General features: G+C 33.1%; 1 protein-coding gene and 1 long non-coding RNA gene across 4 annotated transcripts in view; one reads left to right on the top strand and one right to left on the bottom strand.

Moving 5' to 3' along the window:
* DAAM (disheveled-associated activator of morphogenesis-like protein) overlaps positions 1-27,901 on the top strand; it is a 173,731-nt gene that overhangs the window by 132,769 nt on the left and 13,061 nt on the right. For all 3 annotated transcript variants that reach the window (XM_035354125.2, XM_035354124.2, XM_035354123.2), the window contains 12 exons: positions 1,190-1,312; positions 2,744-2,945; positions 6,583-6,686; positions 6,778-6,885; positions 7,547-7,750; positions 7,863-7,969; positions 9,247-9,335; positions 10,391-10,605; positions 12,018-12,079; positions 16,088-16,148; positions 22,976-23,107; positions 23,206-23,376. In XM_035354125.2, the coding sequence (XP_035210016.2) occupies positions 1,190-1,312; positions 2,744-2,945; positions 6,583-6,686; positions 6,778-6,885; positions 7,547-7,750; positions 7,863-7,969; positions 9,247-9,335; positions 10,391-10,605; positions 12,018-12,079; positions 16,088-16,148; positions 22,976-23,107; positions 23,206-23,376 (1,578 nt within the window). The remainder of the gene's footprint in view (positions 1-1,189; positions 1,313-2,743; positions 2,946-6,582; positions 6,687-6,777; positions 6,886-7,546; positions 7,751-7,862; positions 7,970-9,246; positions 9,336-10,390; positions 10,606-12,017; positions 12,080-16,087; positions 16,149-22,975; positions 23,108-23,205; positions 23,377-27,901) is intronic.
* LOC146992907 (uncharacterized) lies at positions 508-27,901 on the bottom strand. The gene is made up of 2 exons (XR_015039276.1): positions 27,315-27,901; positions 508-2,955 (listed from the first exon to the last, which is right to left on the bottom strand). It is a non-coding gene; the product is annotated as an uncharacterized LOC146992907 (long non-coding RNA).

Below are 27,901 nucleotides of genomic sequence, written 5' to 3'. Positions count from 1 at the left end.
ATTTGAAAGCTGACAGCGCTAGCTATAGTTAATACCTAATTACGGGCAGATAAACTGCATTTACATTTCTTTATATGTTAAAAAATCATTTAATATTATTGAGTTATTGTTCATCCACATGCACTCGTATATAAAAAGTGAATCCTGATTTAAAATTAACTCGGGATAATGTTATTCTTTGCACTTTTGGCTTGGAAGTTGTCTGAAACTTGTTCATTTAATTAAAAGCAAAGATATAACTTTGTAATTAATTAGCTTACTAATCGTTTTTAAAAATAATTTCATCATTCAGTTCTTTGACATACAACTTAAAAACCGCTGAAGCCGCGAAAAGGTTTTAAATTTTTATTTTTTAAAGATTGCAATCTAATTCTTATTTACTATTGTTTAGCAAATCACACTTAAATTTATATCAGATATATAAATATTGTTTATGTCTTACTTAAGATTGTTAATTTTGCTTTAGAAATAAAACAAAACAGCGAACATGACACATGCAACAAAATGTCTGGATTTCAACCATTTAATTTAATATCTTATTTGAAGTTTTCTACTTCAGAGCTAGGCAGCAATCACTATTCATATGTAATTAAATTAAAAGTATCAGAGCAGAGAATGAGAAATAAGATTGAATTTGTAAACTAAATTTAAATATGCTTGATCATTTTTAAAGTGAGTAAACTTATTTTTCACGGGAATATGTGTATAAATGGGGTGCAGTAAAGCAGTTTTTTAAATTAATTACAGCAGAAGACTAGAATTCAGCCAAAAGTACATTTAGAAGACTTTGTAACAACACTGAAGGAAAAAGTTGAGGAATAAGACTGACTTTTAAATGGGTAGTACTAATGACTGTTTTGCCCAGAAATTTTTCATTTATTTTACAATAAAAAGTTTCAATATATTTTGATTTTGGCTACCTTTTTTTATTACAATACATCAAATATTTTCTTGTAAGAACTGTTCATTTGTTTAATAATTACAGGAAAAAAATCTTTTTTTTTTTTTTGTTGTTGTTGTTGTGCAAAGCTGCTAAAATTCTACTCTGTGGAATAGAAAAAAATATTCTATGATACTTGCTTTGCGTAAATGCTAATATATCCGTACCTTGTGCTTTTACACTGTGTGCTCCTTAATCATTAGAAAAATTATTGTGTGAATAATTTATCATATGCATTATTTTCGTTAGGAAGATCTTCAATCAACTCTGAACAAGATAAAGGTTAAACTGGAAAAGGAAACCGTTGGCCATCTGGAGGCAAATCAAAAGATTGCTGAACTTGAATATCAAATTAATGAACTGAATTTAATGGTTTGTTTCTTTGAGAAGCTATTGCAAATACCCATTTTTTTTTTCTCTTTATTTTGCGGTATTTTTCTGTTTAACCCCTTCCCGCGCCATTTACCTCGATGAAACTTGGGCCCAAGTGTTATCGGTCAAAGCGCTGTGAATAAGCCAGACTGCTGCTTGAAAACAGACACAATACGAGCCGAAACGTAAATGCCTGTGTTATAGTCAGTTTTGCGCGATACTACTTACTGGAGTGGAAATAAACTTTAATCCTTCTGCTTTTTGTACATATTATAAATATATTATATTTTGTAATAAATAACAGTTTCAAAATTATATTTCACAAATAAACAACACTTCAAGTAAGTAAACTTTAATCCTTCTGCAGATATTATTAAGTATATATTTTTAATAAATATTATATAATTTAATAAAGAATCGTGACTAACTGTTGTGGTGTACTGATAGGTGTTCGATTACTCGCGTGAAATTACGATGTTAATGTTTACGAGCCCGGCTCGTAATACTTATGTTTGGCTCATGTTTCTTTTCACGAGCTTGGCTCGTGATGTTTACGTTTGACCCGGCTTTCTGTTCACGAGCCTGGTTCGTGATGTTTATGTTTGGAAAAAATCTTCATCACGAGTCAGATTCGTTAAAGCACAGGAAGGGGTTAAATAACAGTTTTTAAAAATAAGCAGAATTCAACTTTAAATTGATATTAGCTAGCAGAAAATCTCTTTGTGTTTCCATGGTCAGTTTCTCTTGAAATGCTGAGTTTTTCGAGAAAATCGGAATCAGTTTAAGATTGAAATCTGCTTAATTTTAAATTTAAAAGTAGGCCTTTTTTTCTTCGGTGAATTTATGTTATTTTAAAATATTGTTTCAGTCAGTAAAAAATTTTAAAAGTTCTTAAAAACTTTCTACTATCCAGAGGTAAGCTTAACATTACTGTTAATTTAATTTTTCAGTTTGAAAGAGAAATGTGCGTAGTATAAAATTTGAAATTAAGAGAAAAAGCAACCTTATCGTAATTCTGATTTTCGTTCTGCAAACAATTGTGCATGAAGCACCTTCAGTTGATGAAATGGATTTTCTTGAAGCTTTTCATATTCACAAAAACTTAACTTAGTTAATAATATTAATTTCAATTAAATTCTTTTTAAAGGCTTTCAGAATATTAATAGCTTAGTTTTTACGTTTCATTGTTATTTTCCTCGACAGATGACGCTACGTTCGTTTTTGCTTTTGACATGAAATGTTTGTCGCTCCTCCTATTTTTGCTAAAAAGTGTTGTGGCTCCTGAATAAGACCTGTTCCTGAGCGCTCTCGAAATCTATAGCGGTTTGTTCAAAATATACTCCAAGTTAAGGTTGCTTTTTTACGTAATTTTAAGATTTAATTACTTTTTTAATTTAACTACGAACATTTTTTCCTTTTATAAAATTTTAGCTGGAGATGGAAAAACAACAAAGAACACAAGTAGAAAATCTAGCCAAAGCTGGCTGTTTATCTGATGATGCCAAAGCTGGAATCCGGCCATCATCTAGTATTGTGCCATGTCCACCTCCACCTCCTCCTCCTCCACATGCGTTGCATCCGAATCCTCCTCCTGCACCACCTGGACCTCCACCACCACCACCACTTCGTATAGGCAAGTTTTTCTTGAAATGAAAGAAAGATATTAAATTACATGCAAGCTATCACATGCATGTCTAGATATAAACTACTTGAAAAAATGCATATTTTATTAGAGATTTTATTTATTTAAATTAGTGAATATAATAAATTGTAGAAAGTACAAGTATTGATTACTTGTTTTAATTTTAGTTATTGAATAATACATTGAAGTAATATGTACAGTTAGTCTGTTATATTATTGGATGCTTCACCTTAATGTCATAGAAAATCTTATTTACATATTGTTGTATCTGTAGCGATCTCGAAAGCAAATCAATGCTCGCAAATTCGAGGAAATTTGAATTCTTGAACCTAGCGCAACGAAGCTCTTTTGCGCTAATGTTAGAGAATTCTGCTCTCAATAAACAGACTCAGGATCGAATCCGAAGGTCGTAACCCTCTTCAATTGCATATGAAACTCGTGCTCGCTCGTACTTCTCATTGGTACTGATAGATGGCGACAATCAATCAATCAGACAAATTATTGCTGGGATAGCGCGCGAAGCGCGCTGTTTCCAGCTCATGAAAAGTTGCGTATAAGCACATGACTTTAAAAAATTCTGAAGTTGTAGCTGAACTATTGAAGTGATGAAAAGGAAGGCCTAAATCATGGCAGGCGTAGAGGGAGGTGTCAGTCATGAGAAGTAGGCGTGTCTACTAACCAGAGCAGGAACGCAGAGTCCGGAGAGCGGTGCTATCCCCTGAAGCCCGAGCAAACTCGAAATTAAGCAAAGTTAATATCAAATTCATCATGCAAAAGAATAATATAAAATTTACAAGTCCATTTTTATCATCTGTTCAACCATTCCCAGGGCAAGTAATACTTTGTCCTGCGGCGAATCAATTTTCAACAAATTCTAGGAATTGATTGCAATCTTCTGAAGGTTTTTATCCATCGCGAAATCCACTTTATCTGGAGTACTAGCATCTAAGTGGGAGTCTGATGGCATACTATTATCTTTCTGTAATGGTATTTCAGTCAACGGAGACATATTCATAGACTGTGACTTCCGCGCTGAAATCCTTTTCATCCTGTCAGAGACAACACGAATTTTTGGTTTAAATTCGCATAACTTCGAAGTAGCAATATGATCCTTTTTACAGTTCGCGCAAGTAGGTTTCAGTTCTTTGGCTAATTTGCATGTGTAGGTTAGGTGTCCCTGCCCATACTTGAGACATCTTGGCGAATTGTTACAAAACATCTGAAGCAAATCATGTTGCTTAGATTGCATCTGTATCTTCTAAACTTGACTCTAAGGTTCAGCAGAGTTTTCTTTCTGTAGATGTTTTTACTCACTTCGTTCCTTTTGAATGATGCAAAGAAAACTGGTAACTTTATTTCTTTACCATCAATTTTCTTGGTAAACTGCGTTACGTTTGATACAGGGAATCCATCTTTAACCAACTCAGCCTTGATTTCTTCCACAGACGAGTCGTCAGGGAATCCACGAATAACCACTTTCAGTGGTGTATCTTTCTTAGGGCGAAAGGTGCTAAATTGCACTTCAACTTTCATTAGCACAGCTAGTGCTCTATCTCTTTGATCGGCTGTATTAAAAATCAGAGTGATTTTATCGTTAGTCAAAACACCAACGTAATCCTTGACATCAAATGTGTTAAATTGTCATCTCAATTCGCTCCATTTCACATCCGGTCTTGGGCAGAAAATCGGTGGAAGTCGTTCACTTTTATGATCAGTCTTAGCGTTAGAAACAAACATAAGATCTTTATCAGCTTTCTTGGAATTATCAGCACAGTCCATAGCAACTGGATCAGGAATTGTAGCGAGAGCTTCAAAACAGTTCGACGTTACTACTTTGGAAATCTCAGTAGCAGCGGAAGTCTTCTTCGTAGGGGTTTTCAACGGTTCCTTAACAGGAGCAGCGAAAATCTTAGCAGTCTTCGTAGGCTTTTGCCATTCATCATCTGTAGTTTTATCTGATATGAGAAACTGCTTTCTCTTCCTTTCAGCTTGCCTTCGGTGAAATTCAATCACAATCGGATGCTTTTTGGGAAATTCTTTCATGAAATCTTTATCACAAAATTGATCCAATGAAAGGCTTTCCTTCTCCATAAGGGCAAGGAAAATCTTCTCCGCTTTCCTTAGAGCTGCTTTAGCAGGCCTGCCGTTCCGTAATTGTTCTTGCAGAACATCCACTTTGTTAAGAGCTTCGTATATCTCTTTATTTGCATGATCATCCAAAGCATGACCAAAATTCTTTAGTACAGCATACGACTGGTCCACAAGGACCGAACGATGTTCGTTAGGCATAGCGATAATGCACGAGGCAAGGGACGTACTTCGAAAAATTCACGTGGTTAAAACCAGAGAAGCGTCGGAGATAGACAACCTTCACGTATGAAAGCCACACCTCGAATGATAGATGGCGACGCGAGCAAGCAACAATTACTCGAGGCCTCTCGCACCACGTGATCACTACATATTCCCATCTCAGATTTCTTTTTAACTCATCTAATTTAAAAAACTTCTCTCCTCGGACTTCTAATACTGGGGATTTCTCCTTGATTTCATATTTAGAGATATTTTATTAGACTAGCGAGATTAAGTAAATTTGTGACACTAACGTAATCTCTTATTGGTTAAATATAAGCAGAAATCTTACGTTAAAAATCTCAGTGAAGCCATTAAAATAATCCTTTATCTTTGTTTTTATATTAAGCTGAATTTGTTATTCATTCATTTATCCACTTTGCACATATTGCTAGTATCAAACAGTTTTTAAGTGATGTATTCTATCAGAATGCTTACTCAGCAACTCAGTACTAATGAATGCAGTTAACATTTGTTTCATCAAAGCATTTTTTTATATTCGTTATCCTAAATTTTATTTATTTAACATAAACTAATCTAAAATAAAATACTTAGTACTATATATTCACTTAATTAGCAGTAAGATATTAATTAATAAAAAAAGTACCGTATCTTCTATAATAATAAAAGCAAGTGTAATGTGTCTGTCTGTCTGTCTGACCGAGCTCTCCAGCCAAATCTATCGCACGCAGGGACCTGGAATTTTTTATACGGAAGCACAAAGGGGCTGGCCACCAGACCTCGAAGCCCGATTTTCGATTTTTGAATTAGAAAAATTTTAAAAAAATTATTTATAATTTATTAATCACGGTTTTTTTGACTCACTGATATTATTATTTGTTTTCAAATAACGTTCGATTGTAACAATTGATTTCTTTATTCTAGCGTTAGTTTGCTGTTTTGACGATACATTAAATCGATTAATTACAATTCATTTCTTTTTTGTAGCTTGTGGGGGGGGGAAGAGAGAGAGACAGTCTACATGTCCTACACTACTATTCCTGCGCTATTCACTTATCTGCATTTTCTAAATGCACGGGCAACGCCGGACGGGTACACCTAGTATTGTATAAATATCCCAATGTAAATTTTATCGAACATTTCATTTTTTTGATAATTTTATATCAAGACTGTTAAGTATAGTCTCAATATAAAATCTTCAAATATTTGACATGAGATAAATTATCACATATATTTTTCAAAACACTGTTTTATTCAAATCAAAAACAATTTGCCTCACAAATTTGTTTGTAAAACTATTAACATATTTTCTTCACAGGCTCATTGACAGATAAACCGATTAATGCATCTAAAACATTAATGAAGAACATACCTCAGCCATCTAATCCCCTGAAATCTTTCAACTGGTGTAAACTTCCAGAGGTAAGCTAACATTTACATACTTATTTACTTGGATTTTTATTTTACTGAAAAAGTAACTAACTTTATATTATTTAACTGATATTTATTGCAGAGTAAATTGGAAGGAACTGTGTGGGAAGAACTTGATGATACAAAATTGTACAAAGATATTGATTTAACTGACTTTGACAAAACGTTCTCAGCCTATCAAAAACAGCAAGTAAGTTTTCTATCATAACACTGGAAGTTTCATATGCATTAAAGTTACATATAAAAGCTTAGGCCATTCTTAAATGTAATGTTAAATAATGAATTGCAAAAACGTTAACTATCTATTTCATTATTCATTTTCTTTGTCCATTATGAAAATAACAGTAATAACTTTAAGTAATTAATTAACTTCATATCGGTCATCTGGCTAACTGAGGCCTTATTATTCAAGAATCAGTTTTAAGTATCTTATATTCTAGTGACCTGGCTCTATGTAAAATTTTGATCTGAGTTAGTGGGGTTTTTTTTCTATCCTGAAAATATGCACAGTGCATCAGCATAAAATAATATATTATAAACTCTAATCACATTAAAGAGTCAAATTATATATCTAATTTGTTTAATGTCTAATTATGAATATAATTTATGAGCTGAAATGTTGAGAATGGAGAAAATTCAATTACTGGAAGAAAAATATGATCCCAGATATTCAGCACAATTTTGTCTTATAGTTATTTAATTCCTATTGGGAGAAAAATTATTATTACAATAGTTTTTTAAACAAAATTATTAACAGAATAGATGGAATTGTCCCAAGTTAAAAGGCATTACTAGAAGCTTATTTTTAGCTTTTTTCTTAAATGAAAAAAATCTATAAATTTCTGTTTTAGTGCAATGGATCCGTTGAAGAAGATATTCCAGCTGTAGTTACAAGAGCTACTATTAAATCAAGGGAGCTTTCTGTTATTGATGGTCGAAGAGCTCAAAATTGTACTATACTACTTTCCAAACTCAGGTTATCAAACGAAGATATTTGTAAAGCGATTCTGAGCATGGACCACAAAGAACAGTTACCCAAAGATATGGTTGAGCAGGTATTTTGAAATATCTACATTAAGGGGTATAAAATTAAATTTTACTAAACTATTTTAAATTAGTATTTTCTCTTACTTGTTTTTAATGTTTGCTATTCAAATTTTACTTTAGCTCCTTAAGTTTATGCCTAGTCAAGAAGAAAAAGCCTTACTGGAAGAGCACAGTATGGAAATAGATAATATGGCAAGAGCTGATCGTTTTCTTTTCGAAATAAGCAAGTGAGATATATTTCTATTTATAATAATAACGTTTGTTTCAACAAATTGTTTTTAAGTAGCTTTATACGTGATACTAAGTATTTTAAACTTCCAGAATCATGATAGAAGTGTTTTGACTTATCCTGCTGGTTTCTGAAAATAAGTTAACTCAGATCTTTTTATTTATTAGGAACATAAATTAACTAGTCATTCAACGTCTTATGTTTAATTTTCACTACTTTAAATAGAATAAAAATGAATATAAGGTACTTTAAAATGCGTTTTTAAGTCTATAAGCACACAGCAGTCGGGTCTTGTTATTCATCAGGAATATTAATTAACTAGCCATCCAACATCTTATATTTAATTTTCACTTCTTTCAATATAATAAAAATGGATGTATGATACTCAAAAATGCGTTTTCCATTCAAAAGTATTAACATACAAACTGTAGATGCAAAATAAAAAGCGTTAATGCGTAAACAGTATAGATGAATTCTAGAAGAGCTTAACTCTACAAATTTCAAAATTTTGCAAACAATAACAAATGTTTAAATCAAATGATTGTCTAAAGTTAAAAAATTAGTTATTTTGTTCAATAATAACTTAATATCTCTACTAATGCCGAAATTATTAGTCATTTGTCTTTAAAAAAATGCGTGTTTCTATTTAAACGTAAATTAAAAAAAAAGTTGTTGCATACAATATTTTATGAAACAATTTAATTTAAAAAATTCGCCTCTTCTTCAGGATAAAAAATTGTATCCTCTTCGTCTCAAAATACTTATCAAATTATGTATGGTGTAAGATAGCATGGTATCAGAATTTTCTCTTCTTGACAGGAGAAATTTCAAAAACCTCGAAATCGTTAATAAAGTGAGAAGAAATTTAACGTGTTTTGCAAAGAGGGAAAATAATTACTTCATTATCTGTTGCATTAAAGGGGAAAATAAGAAGAGAAGACAAAGAAGGTAAAGGCTAATGATTTTGGGAGCTAATGGTTCTGTTTTCTATCGTAAATGATGCAAGCTCATATTTTTACTAAAAGTAAATAAAAATAAGAAGTATAATGCAAAACACCAGTCTTTTAGGCAGAAATTATGGTTGCACATTTTTCATGAATTCAAAGCTATGAGGTACACAATTCACAAATATTCAAAGTCTCAGAATGATGCAGGCTATGAGTAGAAAATCATATTTTGAAAAATTAAATATGTAATTTAAATCCAGTCTAGTTTATTTGTTTAATTTTATTTGAATTTAACTAAAAGTAATAACTGTGTTGCCTTTTATTTTAGAATTGTTCATTATGAACAAAGAATTAGGACATTATTTTACAAAAAGAAGTTCCAAGAAAGAGTGAGTGATGCCAAGCCAAAAATTGAAGGTATATATTTCTGTCTACGTAAACAATGTAAAATTTGTGATAATATCTTTAGCTTTGAATAGTGGTATGAAGACAGGTTTCTGCTTTTCTAGACTAATGCAGTATGATCGAGTGGAGATGATTAAAATTTATGCTTATTTTTAATATCTTTATAAAGGATGCTGCATTTTTGCCATTGTTTTCATCATCACTAATATTAATTGATAGTAGCGCCGTATACAAAGTGTCAGGGCCTTTTTTCTGTATGTGATACTTCATATTTTTACGTAGTTTTCTCATATACAATATCCGTAACTTTTTGCTATACTTGAGAAATTTAAAAGACTTTAAAGAGCATTGTTTTCTGTAATTTGTGCAGTAAGAAGTTTTACATGTTTCGAAATATTTTTCTTGCTCATTTACTAAATGTTAAATTATAAAAGAAAATTGAATTGTATAGGATAAATATTAGAAAACAGGATATATGCCAACATATAATAGGATGTTTCCCAAATTCTAGGAATTGAGCTTTAGTTCAATTTTTGAAACTTAAGCAATGCTGTAGATCAGAGACAAGTCTTGACATATTTATGCAGCTATGCCATGCAGTATTAATTCGATTCTGTTGTTTGACTGCTACAGGCGCATTTTGTGGAAACAGGACGTGAAAAGTTAAGAAATTTTTCATTGTCTGTGAAGAGTATCCTCTTACTAAATTTGAAAAAAACTTTTATGGGTGTTCGATTTGAGAGTTTAACCGTGCCATAAATAGGTGGATTAAGGAGATATCAGAAGCGTTCTTTGGAGGCAGTTTAAAAAATTAGTTTCCCACTGGGATAAGTGTAATTATGTGGGGATTATACTGAAAAACTGCATTTTAATACCGATGAAAATTGATGAAATACAAAAATATACTTAAATTCCTAGAACTTTGGAAACATCTCTCCTATGTAATTTCTTTTATTCTTATAGATATTCTACAACAGTTCTAAAGATCTATCACTTTATTTGTTTATTTCATAATAGTTACCACTTTTATGGGTATAAAACTAATATACATTTAAATAAATATTTAGCAGTCCTAGAGGCATCAAAAGAACTTCACAGGAGTAAAAGACTTAAAAGGCTATTGGAACTCATCCTCGCATTTGGAAATTACATGAATCGAGGGGCTAGAGGGAATGCTTCCGGTTTCCATCTTGCAAGTCTAAACCGTATAGCAGATACTAAATCTAGTATAAATAGGAATATGACTCTGTTGCATTATATTATAGACACTTTAGAAAAAAAAGTAAGTTCAGTAGTGCTTTCTGTTTCTTTGGTCAAAGTATAATAATGTTGCTTTCAACAATATCCAAAGAGTTCTAATAGTTTTTTCACAAACCAGTTGCAAATATCAGTTTTCATGTGCCTTGTGTAAGATTTTATTTTTGTATATCTTAAAAAGAACTATTCATAAAATATGTGATATAACAACTGTATATATATAATTTTTAGATTCCAGAAAAAATATGTAAAATCATTCAGATGTATTTTTAAATGAATGCATATAATTATTTTAATTGTATTTTCTGTATTTCATTTCTATTAATTCAGTGATTACACAATATAATCAATATTCTTGTTAGTATATTATTCAGCAGAAATTATAATAAAAGACTGGATAATCATACCTCTCTCGTAGACAATATACTATTGGGTGATGACATTTAAGATATGAAAATAGTATTGCATTCCTATAATTTATTCTTGTCAGTTTCATAGTACAGACATAGGAATCACCTCTCATAAGTATATTTAACTTTACTCTTCTCATTACACATCTGCATCTATATATACTGTATTTTATCTGATGTGGCATTATGTAAGTGCACATATATATAATAAATTAAACAAATAAGTTAAAATTGTCCAGGATATTTTTTTAGAAATATATAATTTTATTGTAAAAAAAAATAAAAATGACTACTTCTTCAAAGCTCATTGTTAAAAAGTATTTATAATGATTGTACAAAAAAACACATGAAAAATAAAATTATAAAAGAAAGAAAATAAAACAAGTAATGATGTTGCCAATGAAAGAAATTTATATTTTTACTCTTCAAGGGAATGTAATCTGAAATTCTTCCGTTAGTCAACCTCAAAGAGTCCTATAATAAGCTTTTCTGCCCTTCTCTATAGACGAAAATCACTCTTTTTCTGTAATAATAATTAGTATGATTTCAAAAATTAAGTATTACACTTCTACGGTTTTTAAGAAATCTTACCTTGCAGATACTAAACTATGAAATAATTGCAACTAATTTCAAAGTAAAATTTAGAGAGCAAAACTTTCATGTAGTTTGAAAAATTTAAAAGAATCAACTAGGTAAAAAAACATCTGACAAATTAAAACAAGTTAAAAAAACTAAATAACTACAAAACTATAAAAGCTATAAATGTAATACAAGCTAGATCCATAATTAATAACTTATTAATTCTGTCACATCTGTGTTATTACATTGACTGAAATATAAATTAATGTATTAACGAAGATCAAAAACTTATCTGCGATTTTGTTACATATAAGTACATTAGTTTTTTGGAACAATTTCAGCTACATTAGTGCTGGATTTAAGGTTTTAAAGCCCCTTTTTTACACTTTATTTTATTATATATATATTTATACATGTACTTATTAAGTGATATTTTTTATTGCACTAGTTTAAAGATGTTCTCAAGATTGAGGAAGATATTCACCATGTTAGACAAGCTGCTAAAGTGAAGTAAGTTTTCTTTTGTTTGGGGCCTTCAATTAAGTTTTAAATTATAAATTCCCCTAACTTATGAGAAAATAAGTACAAAGCTCATAAATTTAACTTAAATATAGATGCATTTGCTTAACTTCACTCTACAGTGTAACAAAAGAAGTGGTATCCTGAGAGCAGAACAGTATCGGCGAGGAGGTAGCATTAATCATATGGTGCGAAGGACTATGTTGCTGTGCTTTAATTGTGATAATTAAAATAATATCCAGAATCATTATTAACCCTTTATCTTAAAAGTTTATCTCGACCAAAACTACAAATGTAATTTGAAGACTTACAAGCAGACGAATAATTAATATGATTGCTAGTATTTATGCAAATATTCAATGGTTTATTGCTAATACTACGTCTCTGTCTGTGTTAAAATAAAGTTAAATATTTAATCTAAAAAATAATTAAATTATGCCTTAAAATTGTTCTAATAAACTGCTCAATTTAATTTAAATTTAATTGTATCATTTAAAGAAATAGGATGTATTCTGAAAACCAGTAGTCATATTCGCAATCGATCGAAACTATCTCACTAGAACTTATTTATAGTCATCTGAAGCATTGATCGTCATGAAACTGAAAAATTATTTATTTGGACATATGTTAACCAACAATCTTTTTAACCCAATAATAAAATACTTATTTTTAAAATGACTATTATATTTTTTCACATTTCTAAGCTTCTTAAGTTTGTTTTGAATCTCAAATAAGCGGTCGACTGTCTGCGAGAAAAACACGCCTTGATAGCCAAAATATTTTCCATTAAGAAAACTTCCTGATGCTTTTCGGCGTGTATAAAATTTATATTTAAATGCATAACAGTTTGTGCATAAAATTAACATTTTGCTTTTCATTCTTCTGTTTTCTATAAATGTTTTCATTCCTCATGTTGACTATAGTCGACATTAGAGAGTGGATGCTCGTGCCGACTATAATCACGGTTCATTTAATGAGCCACACAAATTAACACTGGCTATAGTTAGCATCCATGCAAGAATCTATGAATGTGGATGCCATCCATCACAACTTGTAATCACGCATTTTTGATGAATCATTTGCGTCCTTCATTTATGATGAAGCAATAATATTCGTTTATCATTAGCTTCCATTTTCAGTAAAAGAATGGATACTTAATGACTAATAAATTATGGCTGGTGAATACAATTAATTTGATACTTTAATGAGATGATTAAATGCAATGTAAAATTTCCACGAAACTTCTAAAATTCGGATGACGTCATTTAAAATCTGTCATACAGATCATTTTAAATCCATCATATATGATATTATTAATTTTTTAATATGTTAATTATGAATTATTTTTATTAATTTTGAAAAGTATGTTTTACAACAATAAAGCATAATTACAAAACAATCTCTTAAATGTAAATTTAACTCTCATTTAATGCTATTCTATCAAAATGTAGTTAACAATGGAAAAAATAACATTTTGGTTCACTGCCATAGATGTCCCTGTGTCTATCACAGGCCCACTAGGGGCCAAGTGGATAAGACATTGAATACTGGACATACCAGGATTTAAATTTAAGAAAAAGCAACTTCAAAAAATATTTAGGAAAAGCAGCAGTCATTAAAGGATATAAAATTACAAAATATGAGTTATGAATATTATTATATGAATACTATATTAATAATAATTTAAGATTAAACTGCGAGGATATTATTGAAAAACTCAGATATAATTCTCGACTGATTAGTATTAAAGTAAATGTTCGATACTGAGATATTGCTTTTAACATAAAGTTATAATCTGCAATATCAAACCCATTAAAAAGTTTAAAAAATTAAGCATCTTAATAGCATCCTAAATTGTCATTAAAGATTGACTAAGAAACAGAAAATATTTCTGGCAAAATAACTTTCTTGAGCATTCTTATTCTTCCGAAGAAGAAAAACCACAGGGTAATTTCAGAAATTATGTTCACTGCAGCAGTGCTTGGATAATAAATTGCAATTTGTTCATTTAGAAATGATTTGGGAGAAAACCCTTTGTTTACAGTGCATTTGGGGATTCATTGTATTGGAAAGCCAGTTGCAACTATCCTTCCACTTAATGCACCAATCGAAACTATACATTTTGCCCCTAAATAGAGGTTAGGTTAGGTTATCTGAAGGTGGGAAGTTCACAAGAGCTATCTGCCTAAGAGAAGGGATGCCTTCATGGAGAACTTTCTAAGAGAAACGGGCTCGCACTCACGTTGCATATAAGAAACATCACGAAAAACCAACCATGCAGCCAGCCCGTTCGCCTATACTTCATTAACTGCTAGTAGCCACAGCCTTTTATCTAATCAACGTTATATCAAGCCTTTGCCAAATGGATCACATCCTCAAAATCAGGTATGTCTGCTAGCAAAGCTGCAATTGCCACAGTCATCTCACTCACAAATTTTGATGGCTTCCATAATACCGAAGTCTGCATCCAGCTGGTCATTTGCCTCCATCACCTCCAGATCCTGGTAGTGGATCCAAGCCAAATACATTGAATTCCAAAACACTTTATGTTATAATGTGACAACTGAGGTGAGTAGTTAAAAGAATGCTATATTTTCAGGGCCTTAAACGTTTTGTATCCAGCCTTGATTACTATTACGACTATGTCGTTCTTGAAAAGTAGATACCGGTCAAATGTCATTCATGGATATACTTCCATTTTCAGATAGGGTTTAGAGAATTTATTTATTTGCTTATTTTACAGATAATAAGGCAGTATACCTCAAAGACTGTTTCAGTAAGGCCCTGATAATTGGAACGCAATGATTCCTGATTTACATCTTCCATATTTTTAAAACTGATTGCTTAAATAAATTGAAATAAAACGTGTTTTTCCAAATGAAAGTATATTCCCCCCCCTGCTACCCTTTTCTACAGGCCTCCGAGTGTCAGTGAATAGGTTCAATCTACTGATATGTGAAATATATGAATATTAAGGGCCAAGTTATTAAGCCATCATTATATGTAAAGCCTAGGAAATATGCATAATTATCTCATATGTATTATGTATAATGACTTAATTACTTGGTTCACAGTATATACAGTGCACCTACAAAGTTTTAAGGATGAACTGAGAAACCGCTTGTTTGAAGGAAACGCCTTATGATTGTTTTTCTATCCTTCAATAAGCACTGTATAGCTCTTAGTTTATCCACAGAAGTTCTGAATGCTTTCGTAAAGACCAATTGTTGAAAGATTCCTTTTCCTGTTTTTTGTTTTTCTGAATTTTTTTAAATGCAATCAAAATTGTGTTTTTCAGTGGAAGATTTCAATTTTGAAAGCAAAGTAATCTGCAAGATGTCAGATCTGGCAAGTTAAGGGTTGATTAAGAAAAGTTACTTTTTTTTTTAGTAATCTGAAGCTTGATGACAGTTGCATCATTGTAGCAAGAAGGGGAAATTAAGAGCTATCCGATCGACCCATTTCTGGTTTAACTTGGTAAAATATTTTTAGAAGTCGAGTCTGTTGCATCTTTGTACTTTTGTTCTCTTTAACCAAAAATTCATATCATTACTTCTTGCCAATCAAACATTTGTCAAAACGGACTTTACTAGTAGATTTTAAAAGTGAGTTTTTTGTGGGTAAGCTATATTTATTCTTACCCATGCTGAAGGTTGTTTTGTTTACAACTTTCGGGCTATAAATAGTTTGCTCAAAAGGTTTGGGACTACTGTATGCCATTTCAAATGAATACTTCATTCTTCAGTCCTTGAATCCCTGACTGCAGATACTGGCCGCGCGTATTTGATCACGACATTCCATTTAAACTCCTTTCCGATAAGGAAACGATATTTTAAATACTACAAAGTGTTGAGAAATGTTTGTAATCATTGCTTATTATTCAGGTCCACAGCGAGTGATTAAAATAATACGATCTTGAATCTTTGTAGACGCACTGCGTACATTACAAATCTAGAATGACTAAGTTAAATATTTTATGAAATTTTTCTAATTTTTCAGTTTGAATGAACTGACAAAGGAAATTCAAAGTCTGAAATCCGGCCTTCAAGAAGTGCAGAAAGTATGTTTTGGAAATTAAAAAGTATATATTCAGTTATATAGCTTTATATATGTATTAAGATTTTTTTTAAAAAATGAGTAGTGTTTAATTTAGGAACTTTAAATTAACCGTTCTCTTTTTCTCGCATTTAAATTAATTATATGTAATTAGTAATACAGGGATTTGAAATAAATTTGTTTAATGTGCATGATACAAATGTACGTATGCATTTTGTGTTTACATTTGCGTGTACTAAATTTGCTGAAATCAAATTCCCTACTTCAATGAAAGCACGTAGGGGAAAAAAAGAGAAGAAAGAATTTAAAAAGAAAAAAAAGGGAATGATTTTATTACGCCCTTCATCATCATCCAAAGTATTACCAAAATAAACCACATTCTTGATTCCATTGCTGGATGAATTTCCTAAATTGATAAAATTTTGAATTGAACTAAAGTTCTGAACACATTTAAACCAATAAATAAATTTTTATTTTAGTAATCGCTATCGTCAAGCTGACGATGGTTTTAGGGATGATTTTTGTCACCAATTTTGGAGAGAAATTGCCAAATTTGGCGACCGTTTGGTCTGGTTTCTGTGTGAGTGTAGTTATATTGTGATGGAATGGAATGAATGTAATTGATCCCATTATGTGACTGTAACTCAATCCGGTCCTCTTATGCTTTCCAGTAATTTCGAGAAGTGGAAAAAACTGGCGATTTCTCGTTGATCGGGAGAGGGCTATATAGGACTGGGAATAGTATCCGTTTTATTCAGTAATTTATCAGCGTGAGTTCGGTGTATTGAAAGATCTCCGTAGGAGCTTCGCCTTTGTAGATAGACTTTGCATTGCTTTGTGTTTAACGTCCTTAGTGCTTTGGAGTGTAAATACTGATTGTGCCCTGTGATAGAGCCATTGTTTGTGCTCTGAGAAGAGCTGTACTAGTGCTTTTGTGGAAAGTTCCAGAACTGTAACGTATTTCTTTTCGTAAAAGTAAATTTTATTGAGCTATCATCGGTTCTGTGTGCATTCAATCTCTTACGAACACGTACGTAAGTAACAATATCGTTATCTTCGTTTTAAAAATGTTTCTGTTCCATAATACACATACTTGTATAAAAAAATAAATATTAAAATAATTATCAAATTTTAACAATAAACTAAAAAAATGATAAAATAGGAAAAACGAGCAGTTTCTGCAGCACTCCACTAAATTCGAGTTTTCGGCAAAATATGAGAAATAATCGTTCTCACTTAAAACCACTTTAGAGTAGAGTGGTACAGTATTGGTTGTGTGTGTAACTCAGTGAAAACTTTTGGTGATGAGATAAATTAATTTTTTACGAATATAATTTAATATTTAAAACACGATAAACAATTAGAAAGTATGATAGTTAAAATAATGATTTACATGTTAATATTTTTGTATTTTTTTTTTTAAATTGTTAAATAATTAGTCATTTGCTAGCTAATGTATGAGGTAGTTTTTAAAAACACTTTAATATTATAAAACTTTCTTTTTATTAATTAAGCATAAATAATCGAAGTAAAAGCCAGAAAAGTGAGAATATGAATTTAAAAGTGTGATCTCGTCACATTATCGGGCTTTATAAGGACGTGGAATAAGAAATAAATCCATTTGTATGTAAAATAGAGTGAAAATTTGTGTTTTCGCATAAAAATTAAATTATATTTTTAACTTGTCATTACGAAACTCAATCTACCCCAGCTAAAAAAAACATTTAACTTACCCACAAGCAACGCTGTACCACTCCATTCTACAGTAATTTTTGTTAGTTATTTGAACTGTCAATGCTTATTTTCCCTCACTTTGGCCTAAAACTTGAATTCGGTAAATGTAGCAGAAAATAATTTTCCCCTCTTTATTATTGCTTTTTTCACATTTATTGTCGAATATTATGATTACGGTGTAACATGTTTATTATATTTTTATTTATTTTAAAATTATGTTAAATGTTTGTTTATTGTATTTTATATTTTACATGTTTATCCATAATTCATGCGAAATTTTTGTAAATATAACGCTGAATTTTGTTGTTTGACTTCTGAATTAGTATTTATTCGGCGTGTTATTGTGTCTTAATTATGTTTATACATGTTTAATAAACATGTTATGTTAATTGTGAGTTAATAACATGTTATTACATATTTAATTACATGTTTAATAAACATATTTTTATTTATTTTTAAATTATGTTAAATGTATGTTTATTATATTTTTATTTATTTTTAAATTATTTTTAAATGAATTTTTATTTCATTTTAAATTATTAAATATTTATTATTTAATGTACAAAAAATTTAAACAATTAAAATTTTTTGTTTTGAAACAAAGATGGCGGTTTTTTTATGGCCTTACTTCGAGATATAGTGGATGAAGGTTCTTACAATCTTTTTTTCCTCCCTTCCAATGAAAAATAACTATCAATTCCTTTAGAATGACATTACTTTTAAACTTCTGTGCATATATGTACATATACAGGGTGTCCCGTAAATGTTGCGGCAAACTTCTGGGGAAGGTAGGGCATATCATAAGGATTAAGAATTGCATAGGAACCCGTGCCCAGATGCGTCGTTTTACGCCGCCAGGGGTTGCTGTATAGGAGAGTGCTATTGGAAAGTGAGGATTGCCTCATTCATGCGGTAGGCACCATACGAACAGCATGGAACGCTATACGAACGGAAGCTTGCAGACATGCTCTTAGTGTATGGAATAGCTAAGAGTAATGCACCAGCCGCTGCACGCATTTATCGAGAACGCTTCCCCGACAGATATCAACCACACCACAGTTTGTTTACAGATTTGCATCAAAATTTGTGCGACTACGGGTCATTAAGAAGTGGTAAGACAAGTGAGGTGAGGTCATGATCGACTTGCTCGATCGTTATGGAAGAACGTGTTCCATGCGGTGGAGAGTAGTCCAAGGACCAGCATACGTGCCCATTTGCCTCTCAATTAAGAATGTCTCTTGAGAGCATCTCTTGAACGCAGAGCCCTTCCACGCCTTTCGTCTCCAAAGGGTTAAGTTACTGCTCCCCGATTACCATCCAGAACGTGTGCGTTTCGCACAGAGGTTTCTGAAAGAAAGTGCCCGTGATGTTAATTTCCCAGCTTATGTGTTTTTTACGGATGAGGCCACATTCAATAGGGATGGCGTATTCAGTCATCACAATCAGCATTTGTGGTTTCAAGAAAACGACTACGGTGTGCGGCACAACAAGGCTTCAAAATTAATGTGTGAGCGGGTTTGGTCGGCGACTGCTTAGTGAGAACCGTACCTTTTACCATCCAGGTTGAATGCCGTGAATTATCTGATCTTTCTGGAACAGATTCTTCCCGGCTTGCCTGATGATCCACCAAATGTGAAGCGCAACATGTGGCTCCAACATGATGGGGCGCCTGCTCATTTTGAACTGGATGGGAGCAGCCATTTGAACAAATCATTCCCGCGTCGATGGATTGGGCGTGGTGGATCTGTTCCCTGGCCCCCATGCTCACCGGATTTATCCAAACTTGATTTCTTTTTGTGGGGAGCCATTAAAAGTGCAGTGTATCACGATCCTGTTGTGTCTGAAATGGATCTCGTGGCAAGACTCGCCTGCGCAGCTGCTACAGTCAAAGAAACTCCCGGTGTATTTAAATATGTCCCGCAATCAATGGTCCGTTGGTGTCAGGCATGTTTAGCGTCTGATGGTTCAAATTTCGAACATGTGTTGTAAAATTCAAGCTATCGTACACCATTTGTATTTGCAGATACAGAATGACGATAAATGTAAACTATGTGATCTTGTTTGGTGATGCTAAGCATTTCCTCGAGGTCTGTCCCTACTTTGATGGCTTAAGAAACAATAAAAATATTGATTTTGAAAATCCCTTTTTATGCTATAAAGATTTCGCACAATTATGTAAATCTGTGATGAAATTTATTGCCGGTGAGCGCCAGGCAGTGGGAATCAGTGTATGATATTTGCATTTTATTGCCATCACTGATTGGTATATTTTAATAATTTGTTGTTACCATTGTTTGTGTTTGTTATTCGCTTTTTTGTTTTTGTCTTTAGTGTCTGCTCTTGTCTAAATGTTTGCATTTGTTCCCTTTCTTCACTTTTATGCTTATAATTATTATTTACACATGATTATTCTCATTTAGATATTTTATGTTTCATTTTTTCATTTGTTGAAATGGGCATGGCCTGTCATGACCATAAGACCAACTTGTTTGGTTAGGCGGGTCGGGCTGCGCCCGCTACTGATACTGATACCATTTGTATTCAAGTCCAATAAATGCTTCAAATCAATCACTCTCTTGTTTTCTTTCCCATTTTCTACCTCTGCTACCACTTACCCCTGACATTTCCGGGCATGGGTTCCTACGCAATTCTTAATCCTTATGATGTGCCCTACCTCCACCAGAAGTTTTTTCGCAACATTTACGGGACACCCTGTATATTAGTTTTATTACATGCATCTATTTTTTCTTCAGGGTAGTTGCATAGTTAAACGCGCCATTTTTTTTCCTCTTCTACCACACCGCTTCATGATACGAGGGGTGATCCAAAAAAAAGTTTACAAGGCAAATGAAAAAGTATTTATTAACAATAGAAACAAGATACAAATGAGAATCAAGAGACTTCACTTTTCCACATAGTCGCCAAACCTGTTTAGGCATTTGTCAGAACGTTCGACCAACTTGTTTATCCCGTCTTGGTAGTAATCAGGGCCTTGCTCATTGAGCCATTTCTCGGCAGCTGTTTTCATTGCATCGTCTGAGGTGAACCGTGTTCCGGATAAGTATCGCTTCAACGCCGGAAAAATGAAATAGTCACTTGGAGCCAAATCGGGGCTGTATGGGGGGTGATTCCTGACCTCCCAGTTGAACCTTTGCAGCAATTTCTGAGTCTGGCGAGCTGTATGGGGCCTGGCATTGTCATGCAGAAGAATGACGCCTTTGCTCAGTAATCCAGGCCGTTTGCGTCGGATGGCTTTACGCAATTTCGTTAAGGTGGCACAATAACGATCGGCCTTAATGGTATGGCCACGTTCCAAATCTCGATTAGGATAACACCAGTCGTATCCCAGAAAACGGTTGCCATCACTTTACCGGCAGAGGGTGTGACCTTAAACTTCTTCCTCGTCAGTGATCCAGCGTGTTTCCACCCCATCGTGGCTCTTTTTGGATGTGGGGGTGAAGTGATGCCGCGGACAACGCACGTGGAACCCAGCGGGCACAAACTTTGGAATATCGCAACTTATCGGTTACGATACGCTGAACGTTATCGTAACTCGGGTCCAACTCTGAGGCAATCTCACGCACGGTTACTCGTCGATCCCTTTGGATGATTTCTTGAACAAGTGCCGTGTTGATATCCAGCCTTGAAGAACTTGGACGGCCGCTCGCTTCCATTTTGCGGTTTTCCACATGCTCCCTGCCCGCTTAATAAGAACGACACCATTTCGCTACCTGTTGTCTACTCATTGCTTTGTCTCCGTATACCTCAACGATTTGTCTGTGAATTTCGGATGCGGCCACATTCTTGGCCCGTAAGAATCGAATTACGGCTCGCACCTCTATGCGAGACCACTTTTCTAGACGTCGTGCCATTACTGTCGCTCTTAAGTGTCTGCGTACTGATGCTACTTACTCGTAGAACCGCTGTAGGACAATTAGCGCCATCTGTCAACCACCCTGGGTGGAAATATTCGCTCCACAATTATTACGTTTCAATGCTTCTGCTTGTAAACTTTTTCTGGGATGAACCTACGTAATTCCGTCATTAAAAAAAAAAAAAAAAAAAAAAAAAAAAAAAAAAGAAAGAGCGGCTGATTTTGATAATGATTCATTTGATAAAGCGCGACTTTTTTCTTCCTTCCTCAACAAGTTGCAGATTGTACGTTTTCACCCAATCAGCATCGAAATAAAGAACTTGAATGGGAGTTCTCTGCTGGTCTGTGTTTATGATGGAGAACAGATTTTTCTCTTTGTAAAGTGACTCCTAAGTGATTTGCTGTTGAATATATCATGTGACAAAGCAGAACAATAAATAGTTTCTCTTTCGAAATATTTAATTTGGTCTTCACCTTTGACCTTCTCACTCAAGCTATTCAGACAGGTTTACGTTAAGAGCCCTTATGGCATTTCTTTTACTTAGCCGGATACGTTGCCTCTTGGGTGATAGCCCGACCTTAAAGGTATTAATTAGATTGGATATTTAGAATGTATAATACGGCCCTCAAAAAGACAAATTAAATCATCTCAAATGTTTAATCTTTTGAGGACCACTAGCGGTCAAGCGCTAAAGTCGCTGAATGCTGGTAGTTCGACCTGGGCTGAATGCATTGGCGTTTTCGCGGGTTTCCCCATGTGTCACCTGGATGCGAGACATCTCTCTACTTAGGCAGATAATCTTAACGTGCTTTATCATAATCAAATAAGCCAAACCGAAAAGATTCATCTTTTGAATGAATAGTGTTTAAGATTTTTAGTTTTGCATTAAACTGATAGTACCATGCTGATAAAGAAGATTATCACCAGTAATTGTGACAATTTTCATTTAAATTTTTTGCGCTTTTCTTCTGCTTCATGTGTTTCATTATGGTTTTTAGCATTTAACACGCACATTTCTTATGTAAGAATAGAGGTATTTTTATATTATGGAAACTGCTTTTAATTCGGTAGCAAACTTAATGCTTCTGAAGATGAGAAGGCAATTTTGCTAAAGTAATAAATGCATTTACAAGAAATAGGCAAATAAGTGCAAAGAAGATTATAAATACAATGTTTTTAAAAAGCTGTATTTTCTGTTTATATTATATGTATTATTTATTAGGAGCTCGAATTTCACCGTTCCCAACCTCCAGAACTCGCTGATAAATTTGTTCCGGTAATGAAAGAATTTATTACAACGGCAACTTATAGGTTTTCAGAACTAGAAGATACTTTCCAAGAAATGAAGCAACGAGTAAGTTTTGATTGAATGTAAATCAAGGAAAGAGTATTAATTACGTTTGTAGTGTGATGCAAGTTAATATCAAATATTTTATTGCTGCTTTCCTTTAGTACGAACAAGTAGTGAAACATTTTGGAGAGGATCCTTCACATTTACAACCAGATGAATTTTTTGCTATATTTGATACATTTCTGACGTCCTTCAATGAGGCTCGTCAAGATAACGAAACTTTTAGACGAAAGAGAGAGGACGAGGAGAAAAGAGCAAAACAAGAATCTGAGGTAAATTCATTTTTCTAGAATTGGCTTATATACATACACATAATTTTTTTAAGGACGTATGTTTCTAAGTTTTAATATATTTCTTTAAAGTAAAGCTAAAAAAAATGTTTCAAGCTTTCAATGCTCTAAATATTGAGTATAAAACATAAAAGTGATACAAATTTTTGTAGTTTTGATGGAAATTTTGTAAAAACATGTTGTATATGTTTTGATTATTTTCCATGTAAATTCAGAAAAATGTTCCATTTTAAATGATAGCAAACTGTTTTGATTTTTTTTCGCACCGAAACAGTGTAAAAGATAACAATGATTTTTCTGCGAGAATGTTTCATAAAAGTGTTCAACTTATCATTGAACTTTAGATTTCTGTAGCAATCTGGCAATAAACTCGCAGGACAGTTTTTCTTAGATTACGCCAATTCTCGTGCTTTTTCGGATTAATTTAATTTAAATGTGTCTATTTCTAGCATCGGTTCGTAAATCTCTGCAAACATTGTGATCAAATTCTGTGATCAAATAATACAAAATTACTTCGATATAAGCGCCAGAAACAGTAGGCAGATCGACAAAAACCATGTTATGTAGACATAAGTGAATTAAGACACAATAACACGCCGAACAAATACTGATTCAGAAGTCAAACAAGAAAAATCAGCGTTATATTTTCAAATTTTCACAGGACTAGTTTCGATGGTTTTACCGAACCATCATCCTCAGCTGCAAAAGCGCAAATGAACGAGATAAGATATAATGATCAGATAATATAAGAAAGCCTAGACAGAAAATGAGCTAGAGGCTCCATCTGTTGATGAAACCAGAACTAAAACATAATTTCTTTAAAGGCCGAAGGCAAAGATGGATTGGAATTAGGATCGTTAACTAGAACAGAAAGATTGTTTTGAATGTGAAATGGCTCTAGAAAATCCAGCTCTCCAATAGAAGATGTTTTTTGAGTAATTTCGGCAGCAGAAAAATTGAAAGTGTGATTTTCGGACCAACAATGTTGGGCAACAGAAGACTTCTGTATTTCCTTTTTTCTAACATATGCCTCATGTTCCTTGACGCGAAATTTTAAAAGGCACACTCTTGTTTTAGGAGATTATAAAAATTCTGTTGTCATTCCCTTCTTTTCATCAATTAGCTATAAAGTTGCACATATTTTGCAGAAATTTAACTTTCGGGTCGTTTATTCTCCCATTAATAAAATTCCGAGTTCCATACTCAAGGACCCCATTCCGGATATGAATTCCTGAGGTATTTATAGGATTCCTTGCCAGTGTGGTTTAATTTACATTGGTCAAACTAAGAGAGCTTTAAAATTTCGCGTCAAGGAACATGAGGCATATGTTAGGAAAAAGGAAACACAAAAGTCTTCTGTTGCCCAACATTGTTGGTCCGAAAATCACACTTTCAATTTTTCTGCTGCCGAAATTACTCAAAAAACATCTTCTATTGGAGAGCTGGATTTTCTAGAGCCATTTCACATTCAAAACAATCTTTCTGTTCTAGTTAACGATCCTAATTCCAATCCATCTTTGCCTTCGGCCTTTAAAGAAATTATGTTTTAGTTCTGGTTTCATCAACAGATGGAGCCTCTAGCTCATTTTCTGTCTAGGCTTTCTTATATTATCTGATCATTATATCTTATCTCGTTCATTTGCGCTTTTGCAACTGAGGATGGTGGTTCGGTAAAATCATCGAAACTAGTCCTGTGAAAATTTGAAAATATAACGCTGCTTTTTGTTGTTTGACTTCTGAATTAGTACAAGTGAATTCCTTCAAAATGAATATCAAAACATTTTCCTCGGTAGGCATGTTATCATAATCATCAAAATGTGTGAAATTTATCGATAAGCGGACAATTTACAAACACTCATTCCGTAACAAAGAAAACATTTCTCAATGATTTTTGTAGTTTTCAGCCTGTTTATGAATGGGGAGTAGTCCAGAGATCGGCAGAGATCTCAATATATACGTTAACATCTTAATATAAACCACACATATTTTTCAGAACTGCCTTCCTGTAATTGTTTGAAATAGCATTCCCTTAATAATAAGTTATTCATCTATAAAAACATGTTGCATTCAATCCTAATCAATGCTTATACGTTTTTTGGGGGGTTTTGCATGCAAGAATCCTCAACTTCGTTTAATGCGAATAAGTTGCAAATTCTAGAAAATACTACTATATCATCCAAATAAATTCTGTTCAGCGGTTAACCGCTGGTTATAACACTGGCGTATGTGAAGCTTTCGACTTCCGGTCAGTTAAATCTTAAAATTGTTAAGTATCAAACATCACGCAGTTTGCTCTCAGATGACTATCAGAGTGGATACATAAGAATGAAATTCAATTGATTTGCCTTTATAGTGTGATATTATCAAATTTATGTTTCTTGAGAGACTTTCAAAAGAAGAGTGAGTGAGTAATGGAGGACATGGGCTCAATCTCTTTACCATTATAGTTAATCTGTACTGCACCACGTCCACCTTTATCTAGAGCAAACCCCATGGGTGGTAAACTGGGTCGACATGAGCATGCCGCACCGATCTCCTAAACCCAGCGCCCAGTCTCTTCTTATGCTTCCAGTTGTAGCAAATAGAATAAACATAGTATAAGTAAAATATAAATAAATGTAAATTAAAGAAAAAAACAAAAAATGCCTGATGCATTGTCAGTGTTTTAAAAAGTCATATATTTGTTTGTAGTCTTATTGCAGTGTAGGTAGTTATAATTGTGTATATGTATGTCGTAGTCTGTTAGTCTTGCATTGTAGTCATATTGCACAGTTATGCTTTTAAATCGTTATTTTAAAAGTATGCATATTGTAGTTCAGGTGATATGACATAATTCAATACTTAGTTCTGATAATTTATTTATAATTTTCATAACTTGTCTTGCCATATGCTTTACCCAGAATTTGCAAAATGCCCTTCTGTTTGCAAGTGGAATGCGTATATACAAAAAGTTAGTCAGTGGACAGCTCGTAACGCAATGCTCAGGTGTTCCTGTATCTCCACAGCTGCACTGATCTGTAGTTGCAATTGCATGTTAGACAAAGTATGATGAGAAGGGGCTGTATCCTGTGGTAAATCTGAATAAAAGTGGATTGTTAATATTTCTAGCTATGTCTACATATGCGATGTGGTAATGTGTACATATGCGATGTGGTAATGCCTGTATTGCTGTTGTCCCATTTCTCTCGCTACATTGAGATAGCTTATAAGCTGAGTGCTCTTTTTAAATGTGTAACTGGCCAGGGTATTATTATATTTTAAGAATCGATATTTATTGCTGTTTCTTTAGCAAAGGTGATCTGCTGTTTCATTGCCAATATGTCAAATTTGTTCATTCCATTTGTCCATTCTAGTTTGGTTTGAAGGCTGACTGATGTAAATCGTCTTGTGCTATTTTGATGATGGGTGAAGTGTGTTTTGGATTTAATATAGCATAAAGTGATGATAGGCGGTCAGTTTCGATAATGCTATTACTCAGGCTATGTTCGTGCATGTATCTAATTGTTTGAACTATTGCTTTTTTTTTTTACTGAACATTTGATATTGATGGGTTCTGTTTCTTTAATTTGACAGTTACCCCTATGCCTTTAAGAAATGTCAAAGTAAGAAACATTTCAAAAACTACATAAGGTAATGTGGCAAATGCCCTAAATTAAACCAGCATACAGGACCGGTTTGACGTTTCACGCCTGTCGACTGGAATGTCATGAGGCACCAAGGAGGTACAGTGGGACCTCAAGATACGAGTTTAATTCGTTCCAGCATTGAGCTCGTATAGCGGATTTCTCGTATCTAGAAACAAACTTCCTCATTGAAAATAATGAAAATCCAATTACTCCGTTCCACAGCCTCAAAAATATCAACATAAAAATCAGGTTTTCGAATAAATAACACTGGTAAATAATATAACCATAGTTTACCTTTATGATAGCTTCCGACACCGAGCCTTTAACTGCTTCTCGTTAATCCACATCAACAACAGCTTATCAACATCTTCTAAGAGTTTAGACGGTGCTTGGAAGTAACGGGTAACTCCTTTGGCTACATCAAGTTTCTTAATTTCTCTCTGCTTCTTCAGAATAGTGTAAATCGTCGATGTTGAAAGGCCGTCACTCTTACACCACGCTAATGCTTATCTATGATTTTTTTCTTAATTTCAAGCGCCATGGCTTCCTTATTTTTCTTTGCAGCACTATTCGAGGCAGTAATCTTCTTGGGAGGCATCGTGAAATAATTATTTTCACGTTAAAAGTAATAACAATTAATTCACAAGCGCACAAACACGTAGATCAAAGAACACTGAGTGATCTGACGAGATTTCCCGAGTCGAGCCGGATCGGGAAATAGCGCCACGCATACTACTGAGCTTGTTGCTCGATTCAGTGCTCGTATTTAGAGACAAAATTTTTGCTCATACTTTCCTCGCATCTCGAATTTCTCGTATATAGAGGTGCTCGTATTTCAAGGTTCCACTGTAATTATAAAATTGGACTTCAAACTAAGAACA

The sequence above is a fragment of the Stegodyphus dumicola genome, chromosome X2, assembly GCF_044657685.1.
Source record: "Stegodyphus dumicola isolate Sdum_Otavi_A_Nest chromosome X2, ASM4465768v1".
In the NCBI taxonomy this organism is placed as follows: domain Eukaryota; kingdom Metazoa; phylum Arthropoda; class Arachnida; order Araneae; family Eresidae; genus Stegodyphus; species Stegodyphus dumicola.
The sequence above is the reverse complement of the archived record's forward strand: the minus strand, read 5'-3'. Positions and strand labels throughout refer to the sequence as shown.